Below are 18172 nucleotides of genomic sequence, written 5' to 3'. Positions count from 1 at the left end.
TGCGTGTGCTAATATACACAACTTGAGTTCCCCAGTGAGTTCCATTATATTCGACTTCCGACCATCAGACCATCCAACTGCTCATTACGAGTACCGAGCATGGTAATACTCGCTCATCAGCACTGTACATACGATCACATACTGTAGTTCTTTATGCTGTGACATTAAACCATGACACTGACACTTTTCATTATTTCCTCAGGCCTATAGTGCAATTACCACCTCAGAGCTCATAATCTGGCCAATGACACTAGAAGACTTAAATGTCATTTAACATTTCTACCTTTGGAACCCAGAGACGGGTCGAATGACCTGAAGGATTTTAACTAACATCCTATACTCACCGTCTTTTGTTCTGTAATTAAGGCCATTACTGTCGCACCACAGGATGTTGTTGTTTTTCATTTTAGCCTTTTAGTTTCTAGTTAGTTCTATTCAGCTTGGACTAAGGGTCATTTGACCCTCTTTCGGAACTTCAGGGGGGAGCTCGAAATTTCTGGGACTTCTAGTGTTAAAAGAAATACCGTATTTTTCGCTTTATAAGACGCACCGGAATATAAGACGCACCCCAAACTTAGACATAAAAAAAGTAAAAAAAAGAAAAATGGGGTCCGTCTAAAGGCTGCTTTACACCAGGCAATCTATCGTGCGATAGATCGTCGGGGTCACGGTTTTTGTGACGCACATCCGGCATCGCTGGCGATGCCGGCCTGTGTGACACCTCCTAGCGACGCAGTATCGCTCACAAATCGTGAGTCGGGTACTGCTCGTTAGGTTCCATAATATCGTTTACTTTAGTTGACCATCGTTTCCGTGGTAGCACACGTCGCTCCGTGTGATACCACGGGAACGATGAGCAGCTCACCTGCCTCCCGTGGCCGCCGCCGTCTCTATGTGGAAGGAAGGAGGTGGGCGGGATGTTTACGTCCCGCTCATCTCCGCCCCTCCGCTTCTATTGGCCGGCGCCCGTGTGACGTCGCTGTGATGCCGAACGTCCCTCCCACTCCAGGAAGTGGACGTTCGCCGCCCACAGCGAGGTCGCATGAGAGGTAAGTATGTGTGACGGGGTTTACTAACTTTGTGCGACACGGGCAGCGATTTGCCCGTGACGCAAAAAGGACGGGGGCGGGTACGATCGATTGTGAAATCGCACAATCGGTCGTACCGTGTAAAGCAGGCTTTATACTCCAGTGTTCTCTTACCGGAGGGGGGCAGCAGTGGTGGTGAAGCGGGGTCACAGGAGGCACAGGTTGTGCTGGCAGGCGAGGCAGGTCAGTGGCAGCGGGGTCCGTGGTTGCAGGTGCCGTGGCGTCCGTGGTTGCAGGCGCGGTGGCTTCCGCGGTGGCAGGATCCGTGGGGTCCGTGGTGGCGGCAGCAGCCGTGGCGGGTGAGCCGTGCAGCAGGCCGGTGCAGTGAGTGTCCGCGGTCCCGGTTCAGTGGTGGCAGCGACGGCTCAGTGGTGGGAGTGGCGGCGACGGCTCAGTGGTGGGAGTGGCGGCTACTGCTCAGTGGTGGCAGCGGCAGGGACTGCTCAGTGGTGGAGTGTGTCCGCGGTCCCGGTTCAGTGGTGGCAGCGGCGGTGACGGCTCAGTGGTGGGAGCAGCGGCGACGGCTCAGTGGTGGGAGCGGCGGCGACGGCTCAGTGGTGGGAGTGGCGGCGACGGCTCAGTGGTGGGAGCGGCGGCAACTGCTCAGTGGTGGCAGCGGCAGGGACTGCTCAGTGGTGGAGTGTGTCCGTGGTCCCGGTTCAGTGGTGGCAGTGGCGGCGACGGCTCAGTGGTGGGAGTGGCGGCGACGGCTCAGTGGTGGAGTGTGTCCGCGGTCCCGATTCAAGTAATGGCGCCCAGAGCGACGCATGCGCAGATGGAGCTCTCATCCAAGGGCTCCATCTGCGCACGCGCTGACTCCCGGAGCAGTGCATGCGCAAATGGAGCTCTCATCCAAGAGCTCCACCGGCGCCATCATTTGAAAGTGGGACCGCGGACAACTGGTAAGCTGCACAGCCGCCCGCCCCGCATGCACAGAGTGGCAGCCAGCAGGCTGCCCGCCCACCCTGCGTACAAGCCGCCGGGTACCTGTGCTTGCGTACGGTGACAGCCGGGTACCCATGGCTGTGTGCGGGCGGCAGCTGGGTGACTGTGTGAGGGCGGCAGCCGGGTACCTGTGTGAGGGCGGCAGCCGGCTGCCGCCCGCACGGGCACCCGACTGCCGCTCGCACACAGCACCCGGCTGCCGCCCGCACACAGCCATGGGTACCCGTATGCCACCGCATGCAAGCACAGGTACCCGGCTGCCGACCCCACACAGCACCCGCTGCCGCCCGCACACAGCCACGGATACCCGGCTGCCGCTGCACGCATGTACAGGTACCCGGCCGCTTGCATGCAGCCACAGGCACCCGGCCGCCCGATCGCCTCAGACAGGAACCCCCCCCCCCCCCCGGTACCACTTTATAAGACGCACCCCCCATTTTCCTCCCAAAATTTGGGGAGGAAAAGTGCGTCTTATAAAGCGAAAAATACGGTAAGTGTCGTATGCTCCACCAATTCACCATAAATAGCAGAGCAGGAGTATATCAATTGTGGTAACAGTTAAAATGTAACCTTTAATAATATCTAAAAGAAAGGACCACACAACATAAACATAAACATAAACGGTTGTAAAACCAACCCAAAAAGGAGCAGATTTTAAGCTCCAGTTATTGTCAATAGAGGACAAAACTCCACATGAGGACCACAACAGAGGGGATTAACCTGCACCGTGGTAGTAGCTATGACAACATAAAACAGGTTGTCAGACACACTTGTTCAGCAAGGTCAAGTAAATACAACTTACTACAATCTTAATAATAGAAAAGAGGGTTATCCAATATATAGAGGGGGGGGGCAAAAATTAGCCACACACTACCCCTCAATTGGTAACAGTCTGACCTTAGATGCTCCAAGACCTCCCTCTTTTCTATTATTAAGATAGTAAGTTGTATTTACTTGACCTTGCTGAACAAGTGTGTCTGACAACCTGTTTTATGTTGTCATAACTACTACCACGGTGGAGGTTAATCCCCTCTGTTGTGGTCCTCATGTGGAGTTTTGTCCTCTATTGACAATAACTGGAGCTTAAAATCTGCTCCTTTTTGGGTTGGTTTTACAACCGTTTATGTTTATGTTGTGTGGTCCTTTCTTTTAGATATTTATTATTAAAGGTTACATTTTAACTGTTACCACAATTGATATACTCCTGCTCTGCTATTTATGACTTCTAGTGTTAATTGAAAAAAAATTAGACCATATCTGACAGGAAATTTTCTCCCAATTCTCTAATATCAGGCATTCTCGTCATTCCTACATTTCATCAACCTAACTTATTGTGTTGAACTAGTCACAGAAGAAGTTTCCTAGCTCCTCACTTCCTTTTGCCTTACACCCTGCACCAGATTATTTCCTCCCACCAGGGGCAGAACAATCGCGGTCATAGGGATCACGAATTCGACCAGGCCCGGGGATCCAGGGGGCCCGCCGGCCCAAGCTGGATCTACATCCGAGAGTGTAGATCCAGCTGAAATGCACACTTCTGAGAAAACAGAAGCCAGCAGCTTTTATCGGAGTTCCAGTGACTGAGGGCGGCATATGACAATGAAGTCATGCATTGCCTTAGCACGGACGCAATGAAAGCTGCCGGCTTCTGATCACTGGCTACACAGGAGGACAACACATGACATGGGAGCCAGGGAGGGGGACTACAATGTTTTGGTTTTTTTTGCGTTAGAACAGAGACATATTTACCAGGAGGGGGACAGTATATACCAGGAGGGCCCCAGGAGTGGGACAATATATACCAGGAGGGAGACAGTATATAGCAGGAGGGCCCCAGGAGTGAGACAGTAAATACTAGGAGAGAGAGAGTATATTCCAGGAGGGGGGCAGTATATACCAAGAGGGAAACAGTATATACCAGGATGGGCCCTGGAGGGGGACAGTATATATACCAGGAGGGGACAGAGTATCCCAATATGGGCAAAGAAGGGGGACAGTATATACCAATAAATGCACATATATACCAAAATAGGGGACATATATACCAGGAAGGAGCCCAATCTGGGGTACATTAGAACAGGATAGGGGACATTACTACATAATGGGGGTGGAGCACAACTTGTATGTCTTGATAGGATTTAAATCTGACCAACATGTGGGGGGGACCAGGTCCAACTTTTTTTCAAAGAGGCCCATCGACCTCTAGTTACGCCACTGCCTTTCATCTCTTCCAGTCCTTCTCTCTGGCTGTCACCACCCACCTAGCTAAAATATTTAACCTCTCCCTTTCATCCGGTATCTTGCTCTCCGGCTTCAAACATGCCATTTTACATATATTTCTTAATAAAACATCTGAACATCTATCAACCAGAACTGCGCTGCTAAATATATCTTATTTCCCCTTACGTTATTACTCTCACCCATTAAGCTCTATACAGTTCTGCACCTCCCTACATCTCCTGTCTCATCTTTGTCTACCGCTCTCTCTGTTTCACGAATTGCCTAAGACTAACAACCTTATTAATCTGAACCTTCCACTGCTATTTCAAAGACTTCTCTCGTGCTGCCCTAGTTCTTTGGAATGCACTACTCCAGACAATTCCCAGTAATCCCAGTTTTAAATATGCATTTTTTTTACACTATCCCACGATTATACCTGATGTAACACCTATATCGGCATCCCCGCTGGAGAACGGGGACAGGACATCGAGGAGAGGTGAGAGTAATATATGGGCATTACACCTAATTAATCTAATCTTGTCCTCATCTGGTCCTTCATATCTTCTGTTTACGCACAGTCCATGCAGTTAATAACACTCTGTGCTAGTGAACAGTTCATGCAGCATTATTTGAATACACTATTTATTATCTTGATGGCTGAACCACACCTTTTACCATTTCACTTTTGTGTCTTACCTATTTCCTCATAGATTGTAAGATTGCGAGCAGGAACCTCTCTCCTTTTGGTATCTGTTGAATTATGTGTTACTCTTATATCGTCTGTATTGGTCTCCTCTGAATTGTAAAGTGCTGAAGAATATGTTGTCGCTATAGAAATAAAAACTATTATTATAGCCATTCCAAAAGCCTGCAAAATGGCTGAGAAAAATTATATGATCATATTTACAGACTCACTACATACAGTATATGGGTGTGTGAAAATTACACCAACTTAGTTTCATTACAGCAATTATTATTAAAGAAGTCTTGCTTATTCAGATCTGTTACCTACTGATGTGAGGGGCTCGGGAACCTCCATCATGACGTCTTTGTACAGATCTTTGTGTCCTTCTAAATACTCCCACTCCTCCATGGAGAAATAGACAGCGACATCCTGACACAATATAGGAACCTGAAAAACAATTATACCGTCATCCCCTGATCCCTTCATAGCGTTACTGTATAATGTTCCAGCATTCCCAGCAGTGTCACCTCTCCAGTCAGCAGCTCAATCATCTTGTAGGTGAGTTCTAGGATCTTCTGGTCATTGATGTCCTCATGTATCAGGGGATGAGGTGGAGGCCCCGTGATTGGGCTCTGGGGTCTTCCTGGTCCCTCAGACACAAGGTCCTGACAGCGCTCACTAGAGGTCTTCTTCACTACTGTGTAATCCTGGTTATGGAGAGACACATTAATAAATCTCACTACAGACATTTTCAGAGTCCTCACCTCTCCAGTTCTGTCCATCTGTTATTCCCATAGATAAGAATGATGTAATGTGACGTCATCAGAATCTCTCACCTCTCCAGTAAGCTGAAAGAGGATCTCTAGGGTGAGGTGTAATATCCTCTCCGCTATTTTTTTCATGTCTTTATGCATACTTGATGAGTCAATCAGGAAAATTATCTTAAAGAGATCTCCACTGAGAGGATCCGATATTGTAGGAACCTGAAAGGAGAGAAGATGAGTTGATGTAAAATCCTAAGGAATAACATGTTAGAATAATACAATTACTGGAGATAATAAGATGAACATATAAGGAAGAATAAAGTGTAGATATTGTCGTCTCTCTTTTGTCATGAACTGGGACTTCAGATGCTGCGGTCAATTTCTCGCCACAAATGGGTTGACAACAAGAATGGCACATAAGCACATTAGTCCATCATGGGTCGGAATAGTCACACAATTGACCACAATTGACTTATTTGTAGTAATGTAATAAAAAAAATCACAGAGGACCAATGGAATCTATTGTAGTTGACTGCATGGTGGTGCCTGCCTGAAATACGCGGATATTGCCAAAAATTATGTCCAAGAGAGCAAATTACTAAAGTTAATTGCTCTGTCAGGTAAAACGTCCAGGACTTTGAAACGTAAACCCTTGCATAGCCCCTGACGGTAGGCTATAGTGCAATGTCATCATAGCCTTATTGGTTCACTTTGGACAAGAGCAAGTCTCCTTAAATGTATTTTAGATAGATTCAATTTGGTACACAAAAATAAAGTCAAAATTTAAAGTGGCCCAATTATCACGATAATACATTTATTACCCTCTCAGAACCCAAATAATAAAGAGTTATGGTGCTGAGGACTGGGTGTTGTAGAAGCATAGGACAGGTGAAGTTCAGAGATTAACGTTCATGTGAGCACTTGAAAGCAGAGAGGTGCTGAGGAGATGGCCTGAGAGCCATGAAGCAGTGAAACTGCTTGAGAGCAAACTGGAACGCCCGAGGGCAGAGAGGGAGCGCCGAGGAGACGGCCCGAGGGCAGAGAGGGAGCGCTGAGGAAATGGCCCGAGGGCAGAGAGGGAGTGCCGAGGAGACGGCCCGAGGAAAGAGAGGGAGCGCTGAGGAGACAGCCGGCCAAGGAGACAGCGCCGAGGGCAGAGAGGGAGCGCCGATGAGAAACTAAGAGTTGGCCTGAAGACAGAATGAAGCACCAAGGAGGCTGCCTGTGGAGGAGCATCGAGGAAGCAGTCTGAGGGCAGAAAGAAGCGCTGAAGTGATGGCAAGAGAGCAGATAAACACTGCATAAGTATAAAGAGGTCAATGAGTACACGGCCTGAGTGTGGACGTCTAAGAACAAGAACTAAGATGTGAAATATGATCGGAATCTTGAAAGAAAGTTGATGGAACTGTGTCGCCTATGTGACAGAGCAGGCAGGGACATTGGACCAGTGAAGAATAAAAAAAAAACCCTTTATTGGGCCTGTGAAAAGGTAACACCAAACATAGATATAGTGCCTTAGAGTCTGCAATGTGGACGCAACAAAAAGAATAGATTTGGGGCGCCATCCGGTAATCAAACACCAAGGAATATGCAACAATACTCCTTGGAGTAAAATCCAGCAGGGTGGGCAAGCTATTACAATCCCACATGGCAACTGATCTCCAATCTCTAATAGTCCATACAACAGCATTAGGACATAGCCGCAGCAGATGAGCCAAGATTCTAATCTGCGCATGCACCACTTTCATGAAGACAGCCGGGAGATTAATGTGCGCACGCACCAACACCGGTGCTATATTACTGACGCCTGCAACCTGATCGATCTGTGCAAGAATTGCACTGGCGCTGAATTTTAAACAGTAAGAAGATACTTACACCAGAGGCTGCTGAGGGTCCATGGCAGAGATGAAGACCCTACCAACAGTCCTGCCCCTCCACCCAAACAGCTCATTGCTCCAAAACTTCGAATTGTTAATAATGAATAAAAACTCACAGACTAATGGCAGAAGATGTAAACTGCCCAAGGCCAAAAAGACTAATGCACTGCCAGGATGCAGCAAGACCTCCATTAAATTGAGACATCACAGGTGCAAAGGAGGATGGTAAAATTGCACATAGGTCACTGTTCACACACGCAGGTTCACAGTATCTGGTATGCAGCCTATTAGTTATGCCTCATCACAATAGATGCAAGCGGGCTGCGCCAGTACTGTATATGTGCTCCATGCAGGGACAGGGAGTATAGTATGCAAGGTCTAACATAAAGAGGCCCGGCTGTTAGGCCTTGCATACTATACTCACTGTCCCTGCATGGAGCACATATTTAGTACTGGCGCAGCCCGCTTGCATCTATTGTGATTAGGGAAAGATGGGTAATAGGTAACATGGTTCATATGGCCAGTGTTAAAAATATACTCTTAAATATATTTTTTTCAAATACGTGATAAGACGCATGAATAATGGACTTCAAAATATGTAAAAAAATAAATGTATTTTATATCTATTTAAAAATGGTTGCCAGAATCAGTTACAGAAAGGAAAAATAATATTCTTGTTGCTTACGTAAAAGAGATTCAATTAGTCCATATTAATTAATAGAAATCTTCATTCATCTTTCTTGAGTTCTTGAATGGGCTCATGCTGGAGGCATGACAGCATGTTACTTCGTTGAGGCCTGGATGGATGGATGGAGGGATGGATCCAGCTTCTAGCAGGCTGGTGACATGTGTGAGAGAGACTCTCGGAGCAGGAGTCCGAGCAGCCACCCCCTCCCACCGCGTGTTATATGACAACTGTCCAAACCATACAGGGTATTTCAGCTGAACGCATGTTACATCATGTAATCCTTTTGCTGGAAAGATCCAGATGGATAAATATACCATACTATGTCAGCACTTATGTATATTCAATACGGATACCTTAATATTTATTCCTTATGAGAACTTTATCAATAAGCTATGCCCTCCAACATAAACAGAACTGTGAACATATATAATATGTCCTATTATAAAATGTTTGATAACTAGATGTATTAAGTTTAATGTTTTAATAATTCCCCCTTGAGGCGGGTAAATTATTAATTATTATTATTATTAATGAAACCCCGAAAATTAATTAATACATCATTAAAATAACAGATCTTTTTCCCTTATTTGGCGATAATGGATTGATATCAATAATAATGATGAATAATAATCAATTTGCATTATTCATGTTGTATGTTCAACAATATAATAATGTGGATTCATGTTATGGTAGGCCGTGACTGATAATCATATAAAATATATAATTTTACTTTCCTAAACCTAAAAAGATGCAAACCAGATCCGGTCACCATCCGGTCCTCTTGGATGATGTCTTCTTATATCCGATGTAATCTGGCATAAACACAGTCTTTTAAAATAAATCCTTTGATAAAAGATGATTGGTTACCAATTTAATACAGTCCCGTATTGCGTTTATCATTGTTAGATCAGGTCCATAAACTTTATTCTTTATTGCAAAGTCCATACCCAATGTTGATAAACCACAGTTCATAAGTGTAGAAGTATAGCATATGTCTTTGATGTCTGTGCAGTGTAATTTACATTAGTCATCTTTATCCACCGCGCTGCCTGTTGTCAAATCCTGGAACAGATGTTAAGACGTTCTTGGTCAGCACGACAGGGGTTAACTTTAACACTTTATTGCTCTCCTTGGTAACTGTAGTGAGGTCTTAATGCACAGACCATGTGTTGTAACATTGTCCATCCTGGCACCATAAGATCACTGTCTTTCTGAGGTCCCACAGTGGTAAGTGTTTTGTATGTAACACAGTCTTATTTAAGACGTTACCTTTTGGACTTTTGGATATCAGCTTTTGCAACTTTTTGTGGAATCCCTCTTGACTTTAAAAAAATTACTAAAAGTCTTTTATCTTCTGTAATCTTGATTGAAGACTTCATTCCCTAAACTAGATACCAAATATGGCAATGAAACTACCAATAATAAATGTCACAGCGTATCATAACTCTAATACTATAATACCATGTCATTATTATTATCGTAGAAGTATTAATATAATTGATACTTAGAATGATGAAATAATACTGCATAATGGTATAGACAATAGTATTTCATGTAATAACCTTTTTTGTCATTGTGTAATTACCTTTCCAAACCCATAGGTGGCAATGTGTTGAATGTAACCAAAATGTAATATAAAATAATATAATATGTACCTATAACATGTACCATATTATAAATATGAAAGGCAACAATGTGGCTTATTTAGTTAGATCATTTGTAAAATTATAAACCAAAGCAAATAACCTTTTAGAAAAGACTGCCTAGATATACCTTGATCTTCCATCTTTATTACTCTAATTTAATTTATTTGAATTGTCTATTTATTAAATAACCTACTATATAAGAAACTATGTAACTATAACCAATATTCGTCCTTATTGTGTTAACATACTAATAAAAGAATAATGTATTACTAGGAAGTAAATAATTAAATATATTAATAAAATGAAGTGTTCTTTTCTTCCAAAAATTATTATATTAGATATTACTTAACTAAATATTGAAGTGTTTTCCCAATTGAGATATTTAAAATTAGAAGGAAAAAATAAAATTGTAGAATTAAAATTTCGAATATTGAATAAAAATAATCAAAAATAAAAAAATAGGAATAAAAGGAAAAATGAAAATTGGATTAAAAATAAAACTTGGAATAAAAATAAGGCCTTCTATGTATATGACACTTATGTCCTTAATAACACATAACCTTAATATTACCAATATCTTGTATGATTTCCATACCTGTCATATCATTTACCTATAAAAATAATTAAGTAATGTAATCTTGCTAATAATACTCTTCTTTGGTATATAAATGCATTGTAATTACCATGCTTCAAATATTTTTTCTAATTTTCCTTTTGTACTTGATTAATATTAATTATTAAAGTATTGTGTAGACACGTATATTAATCAAATATAAATGTGTGATTGAGACCAAACCTTTTTCTTTTAATTCCATCAAATATGATGTTATGAAAAAATTAATATGTTAAGATTAAATTAAAATTTATGTTGTATATCTTCAAGACCATATTATAAATATTTCTTTCATATCTGAAAAGAAAATAATTACCAATCTGTGTATCAGTAAAATAAAATAAGTAACACAAAACTGTATAAATCAAAACATTAAAAATACTTATTCTAGAATATGATTCTTCAAAATAAACCTTTAATATGGGTCCTGACACATCTATACTAAAGAAATATGTCTATGAATACGATATATTCTATATAAATTCCTTCATTATTTATACTCATGTACTATGACTTATTATTCTAAATATATTTAATAACCTTGAAGTAAAAAAAAAAGTTGCCTTTTTTTTCTTTGGAAGCTTCAAAGACTTCTCTCGAGATAGAATTTCAGTCCACAGCTGTTCAGTCAATTAGACTGTCTCACTGTACGAGTATATACAAAACTATTCACATACAGTCAAACATTGACAACACATACCCCTTTTTGATTTTCAATTTTCCTATGCGCATTTCAAAAATATGATACTAATATGAAGTACTTCTTGAATTATACGAATTACATTTACTCATGAGTAACAGATACCTTTGATAGTCACATACTGTACATTTGACCATAGGACAGACAGACACTTATTATTAGCTCAGTAATTCAAGTGTCACATGCTCTGGTTATGTGCAAGGAACACCATTCCAACAAAACAAGCAAGTTTAAGCATTCCACTCCAAAAACTCAGATTACACCTTAAATAGCACCAAGGAAAACATATGTACATTCATATTCCTGAAAAAAAACTTTAAAAACAACTGATCTTCCTCTTGATGATTGCTACCTGAGAAAAATAATTATTATTATGCACGCTTTAGCGATTAGCCTTACGCAAATATAAGATATATGTTACCTGATTGAGGATAAGAACAAATTTATAAATAAAAATGTAATACTTCATCAATCTGCTTTACTAATAAATTCTGAGGGAAATAAAAGAATAAAATTATTATCATATTTATGATAAAAATGAAACACTTAAAATAAGCTATACTTTTCCTTATTATTAATTTTAAATATTATTATTCATATACAGAGATCAAATTATTAATTTATAAAATTTAACTATCATTTAACTAAATGAAAATATAACTTTAATGTTACTATCACTACTTTTAAATATATAATATGCTATATGAACATATATATATATATATATATATTATATATATATATATATATACATATATATGTAATGCATAGATTCACTGTATATGAATAATTATGAATATCAAATACGAATCACCATATGTTATTAATTCAGAAATTCCCTTCTACCCAACCTGAAAACCAACCTAAGTTTTTCTTCCAAGATTTGATCTAATAAAAACACTTTTAAACTTTTGGAATCTATGAAATTATTTTGTAACTCCGTTAACTCATGAGACAAAATATTTCTTTCAGGAGAGTTCATCACCTGTTTCTGTCTGTCAGTGCTTTTTAAAAATAACCTGTCTGAGATCATCAGTATGGGATCTTGTGACAAGTCCCTCCTTTGGAGACAAAGGAAGCGAGGGTTTTTCCTGTGAAGATAATAAATGTGATGGATTTAATGATTTATAATTTACATGCAATTTCCTACGAATTTCATACATTTTGTCACTGGAATATTTGGATCTGGGAGACACTGTTGATTTTTCACAGAATCTCTCCTTTTTGGTTTCACAGAATTAATTCATTTCTGTTTTTATTGATTTTGGTGATTTCTAACAAAATCGATAAATTGGGTACTTTTGAATAGATTCCGTTTCTTTAACGCGATAGCACAAGTTTTAGTATCAAGAAAATTAAATTTCTTGACAAATAAATGTATCATTTCTTTCGGTCTGACATTTGGAATGACCGTCCTATAAAATCGTTCAAAAACGGACATAAATGAGAACGTACTTTCATTTTGTTCAATTTGTAATTCCTGCAACATTTCATAATTTGGATCAGATTCATTCCTGTCACAAAAAATGAGATTTCGCAGCCTTGTGATTTCATCATCATTTGAACAATCAAATGTCTCATTGTCAGAAAAAAATTTTTTAATACCAGCTGTCTGAAAAAATGTTGGGGTATCCATAAACGAAATAACTGAGTCTTCTCACTATTGGTTAAATTTAACTTTTCAACACTACTTTCAAATATTTCTGAATTTCTACATACATGTATTTTGGAATTATATGCGGGTATTAATTTGCATATATCCAAAAGATTCTTCCTAAGTTTAATCCCTAATTTAGCCTGTTCTAGTTTTACAAACTGATCTCCGCCATGCTCTCTGACTACTCCCCCTTCTGGCTCCGTGTTACGCTCCCCGGTCCCCGTGCTGCGCTCCCCGGTCCCCGTGCTGCGCTCCCCGGTTCCCGACGGCACGCTCCGCTCACCACTCCCGCTTCTCCTGCTCCCTCTCTCCCACCGGTATCCTCCAGGCGATCCTGCTCCAGGTGCCCCCCTGCATCGCAGGACATTCTGCCTGGCACTCCTGCTTCCTTGGCGCCGCTTCCTTCCCTGGTCTCAGGCACTCAGGCCTTGCGCATGCGCGTTAGGGCGCGCGCGCGGTCATTGACCCTTTCTTAAAGGGCCAGCGTCCAGAAACAGGATATTGGCTTGCAGGTACAGGGTATAAGAGGATTCTTATTCCAGGTGGGCGGGGCCTGTTCTACGTGTTTAGTAAGCTAGGAGTTCAGGTCCCCCTTTGCCTTGTCCGGTATTAACCCTTGTCTGTCTTGCAGAGCCTGTCCTGCCGCGCCATCCGGTCCTAACCACGACTGCTGCGTAATTCCTGTCAGGGGTTGTCGGCTGAGGACTCCACCATCTTCTTCAGTCCGGACCCGGATCCGATCCCCAATGCCACGTGGTGACAGCCGTCCTCTCGTCCAGCTGGATACGGTTCCACCTGTCAACTCCACCCGGCACCGGAACCAGAGCCTTGTTGTTGGGATTACCATCTGGACCCTTGTAACCTCAGGGACATCTTCCTTCCTCCTCCCGGAATGGACTGTGCCCACACAGCTAGTGCTTCGGCTACCATTCATCAAGGTCCCTGTATAGGGGTTAGCTCCGGGTTGCTTCGCTGGAGGAGTCCGGTGCACGGACCAGCGGTTCCAACACCAGAACCTTACAGCTAGAACAGGCCATGGATCCCGCCGAAGCACTGGTGTCCCAGCTGGCCGGATTACAGCAGAAACTGGGACGTCAACGCGAAACCCAATCCCGCATGCTGGCTTTTATGACGTCTGTGGACACCCGCCTGAATACGCTACAAGCGACAGCCGTGTCCCTGGCTTCCTCAGTCCACGTCCGCAGCTCCTGTGGGGGCTTCCTCGGAGACCTCTAAGCTCCGCCTGGCATCTCCGCCCTGGTATGCTGGGGATCCTAAGGCTTGCAGGGGATTTGTGAATCAGTGCTCTCTCCATTTCAAGCTTCTTCTGCATCTTTTTGCCTCGGACCAAGCCAAGGTTGCATTTATAATGTCCCATCTAGAGGGTGAAGCACTGGCCTGGATGAATCCCTTGTGGGAAAAGGAGGATCCCGTGGCCACCAACATCCAGGACTTCCTGCAAGCTTTTCATTCCACGTTTGACGAACCCGGACGCGCTACCGCGTCCGCCTCATCACTCCTCAGGTTACGTCAGGGGACCTTGACGGTGGGCCAGTATGCCATCCGCTTCCGCACCTTGGCCTCAGAATTAGGATGGAATAATGAGGCTTTAACAGCCGCTTTCTGGGAAGGACTATCGGGTCGTATCAAGGACGAGCTGGCCGGCCGCGACGTGCCCTCCACCTTGGATGCCCTGATTGCTCTCGCAACCCGAGTGGACCTCCACTTTCAGGAACGATCCAAAGAGCTGTCCCATGAGAGACGTCCAGTACGGCACTCCTCCCCTTCGTTGAAACCCGCCGCTCCCCAAGCGGCGTCATCTGGTCTTCCCGTCCACGAGCCTATGCAAATCGACCGTCTGAGGCAGTCTGAACAATGCCGAGCAGAACGGCTTGCCAAGGGCCTCTGCCTCTACTGCGGAGATGGCACACACCTGCTACGGTCCTGTCCAGAGAGGCCGGGAAACTCCAAAGCCTAGGGTTGGTAGCAGAGGCCACCCTAGGTATTGGGACTCTCTCAGATCCTATTACATGGACTTTTCAGATGACAACTGAGGAGTCCCAGTTCACGGCAGAAGCGTTTCTCGACTCTGGGGCCGCAGGCAACTTCATCCAGCAGGCTACAGTGGACAAATACCAAGTGCCTGTAACTCCACTAGACAAACCCCTAGTGATTGCTTCGGTGGATGGAAGACCCCTCTCGGACACCATCTCGTTTAGCACCAAGCCTGTGGAGCTCCGCATCGGTGCCCTGCACACCGAGAGAATCACTCTCTATGTTCTTCCACGCATGTCCCATCAGATCCTGCTGGGTCTCCCCTGGTTACGGGCACACGAACCTTCGGTCAGCTGGTGTACTGGAGAAATCACCCGATGGGGCCCGTTCTGTCACGAGAATTGTCTGAAGTCCACACAGCCCATCCGACGACCTCCGGTCCCGGAGTCTCTACCTGGACTGCCTTCCGCATATTGGTCCTTCGCGGACGTGTTTGATAAAAAGGAGTCGGAGGTGCTTCCGCCACATCGTCCCTACGACTGTGCCATCGACCTGCTGCCAGGGACCACGCCTCCTAGGGGACGAATATATCCCTTGTCCCCTGCTGAAACACGGGCCATGTCCACCTACATCACCGAGAATCTGGCTAGGGGATTCATTCGGAGATCCTCGTCTCCTGCTGGCGCAGGCTTTTTCTTCGTTAAGAAGAAAGAAGGTGACCTGCGTCCCTGTATTGACTACCGTGGACTTAATCAGATCACCGTAAAAAATAAATACCCTCTGCCGGTCATTCCCGAATTGTTCGATCGGCTTAGAGGAGCCCGTGTGTTCACCAAGTTGGATCTCCGCGGTGCCTACAACCTGGTCCGCATCCGCTCCGGGGACGAATGGAAGACCGCGTTCAATACTCGTGATGGGCACTACGAGTATTGCGTGATGCCCTTTGGTCTGTGTAACGCCCCGGCAGTCTTCCAAGAACCAGTGAACGACGTATTCAGGGATCTCCTCTACGTCTGTGTGGTCGTGTATCTGGACGACATCCTGGTCTTCTCTCCGGACCTACCGACCCACAGAGAAAATGTGCAGCTGGTCCTACAAAGACTGAGAGAGAACCGCCTGTACGCCAAGTACGAGAAATGCGTGTTCGAAAAGTCATCTCTTCCCTTCCTGGGTTACGTGATCTCCAACATCGGTCTGCAGATGGACCCAGAGAAGGTCTCTTCCATCCTCAACTGGCCTCCTCCTTCCGGGCTGAAGGCTATCCAACGCTTCCTTGGTTTCGCCAACTACTACCGTCAGTTTATTCCACACTTTTCTGCTCTGACTGCGCCGCTCTCGGCCTTGACCAAAAAGGGGGCTAACCCGAAGGACTGGTCACCGGCGGCAGGCGCTGCATTCCGTTCCCTGAAGCAGGCCTTTGCTTCCTCTCCAGTTCTCCATCGTCCAGAGTTGAATCGACAGTTCACCTTGGAGGTGGATGCCTCCTCCTCAGGGGCCGGGGCAGTACTCATGCAGAAGACCGCCACCGGGAGAATGGTCACTTGCGGATTCTTCTCCAAGAGCTTCTCGGCACCTGAGCGCAACTACACCATCGGTGACCGAGAACTACTGGCGGTCAAACTGGCGTTAGAGGAATGGCATTATCTCCTGGAGGGTGCAGTATACCCCGTGATCATCTACACGGATCACAAGAACTTGGAATACCTGCGATCGGCTCAAAGACTGAACCCATGACAAGCCCGATGGTCCCTGTACTTTGCCCGGTTCGATTTCCAACTCCATTTCTGGCCCGCGGATAAGAACGTGCAAGTAGATGCCTTGTCCAGGTCCTTTGTGCCAGAGCAGGAGGAGGAGGCATCCCAGCCCATCATTTGTCCCAGCAAGGTCATTCCGGTGGCTCCTGTCACTCAGGCTCAGATACGTTCTGGGAAGACCTATGTCTCGGAGACCGACAGGCAGAGTCTTACACATGGGTCATGCCTCGAAAACAGCTGGCCATGCTGGCCAGAAGAAGACGTGGAGTACGATTACCTGTCACTATTGGTGGCCATCTCTTCGTGAGGATGTCGTCTCCTTCGTCTCAGCTTGCCCATCCTGTGCCCGGAACAAAACGCCCAAGCACCTTCCCTATGGCCGTCTTCTGCCTTTGCCAATTCCCTCCGTACCGTGGCGACACATTGCCATGGACTTCATAACGGACTTGCCCTTGTCCTCCGGGCATACGGTCATATGGGTCGTGGTGGACCGTTTTTCTAAAATGGCTCATTTCATTCCCATGGTCGGATTGCCCTCCGCTCCGGAGCTAGCTGACGCCTTCATACAGCACGTCTTCCGGTTATATGGCTTTCCCGCACACATTGTGTCTGACAGGGGAACCCAGTTTACCTCACGCTTCTGGAGGGCCCTCTGCAAGCATCTGGGAGTGACTCTCGAGTTTTCTTCAGCCTACCATCCTCAGTCAAATGGCCAAGTGGAACGAGTCAATCAGATCCTCACTTCATTCCTGCGCCACTACGTCAACGCCCATCATGACGATTGGTCCACGCTTCTTCCCTGGGCTGAATTCTCCTACAACCATCACGTCAGCGAGTCTACCTCCAGCTCTCCTTTCCATGTTGTTTACGGACTTCAGCCTTCTGTTCATTTACCAGTATCCGCGGCTTCTGATGTCCCCGCTGCTGACGCCCTTACCCGAGATTTCTCTGCCATATGGAACACTGTTAAGGCCTCTCTTGAACGCGCCTCCCTGCGGATGAAGAGACACGCCGACAAGAGGCGCCTGGATCCACCGAACTTCTCTCCAGGCGATCTGGTCTGGCTGGGTTCCAAATACATCCGATTGAAGTTGCCTTCATACAAGTTGGGTCCTCGATACATCGGCCCGTTCAAGATTCTCGGCAAGATCAATGAGGTTTCCTAAATACTGCAGCTCCCGGCCACTATGCAGATACCCAACTCTTTCCATGTCTCCTTACTCAAGCCGGTGGTTCTTAGTCCCCTCTCCGATGACGCCTCTGCGTCTCCTCCAGCCATTGCTGGTGATGACGTTTATGCGGTAAAGGATATCGTGGCCATGAAGACCGTGCGGGGCCGGCAGTTCTTCCTGGTGGACTGGGCGGGTTATGGCCCCGAGGACCGGTCCTGGGAACCCCGAGAAAATGTTGGCACTCCTCTGATTCGTGCCTTCTTGTCCCGCTTGCGGGGAGGGGGGCATGGAGGAGGGGGTACTGTCACGCTCCCCGGTCCCCGTGCTGCGCTCCCCGGTCTCCGTGCTCCTCGGCGCTGCTTCCTTCC

The 18172-nt window shown here is 45.2% G+C and overlaps 1 protein-coding gene across 1 annotated transcript in view; it reads right to left on the bottom strand.

Annotated features, from left to right (window-relative positions):
• LOC142312895 (uncharacterized) overlaps positions 1–18172 on the bottom strand; it is a 77472-nt gene that overhangs the window by 53101 nt on the left and 6199 nt on the right. The window contains exons 4-7 of the mRNA XM_075351881.1: positions 5775–5921; positions 5466–5645; positions 5262–5385; positions 4950–5081 (exon numbers count right to left, since the gene is read on the bottom strand). Coding sequence (XP_075207996.1) covers positions 4950–5081; positions 5262–5385; positions 5466–5645; positions 5775–5921 — 583 coding nt within the window. The remainder of the gene's footprint in view (positions 1–4949; positions 5082–5261; positions 5386–5465; positions 5646–5774; positions 5922–18172) is intronic.

Source organism: Anomaloglossus baeobatrachus, chromosome 5 (genome assembly GCF_048569485.1).
Source record: "Anomaloglossus baeobatrachus isolate aAnoBae1 chromosome 5, aAnoBae1.hap1, whole genome shotgun sequence".
Taxonomy (NCBI): domain Eukaryota; kingdom Metazoa; phylum Chordata; class Amphibia; order Anura; family Aromobatidae; genus Anomaloglossus; species Anomaloglossus baeobatrachus.
Note: the sequence above shows the minus strand (reverse complement) of the source record. Positions and strands in the feature narration are given on the sequence as shown.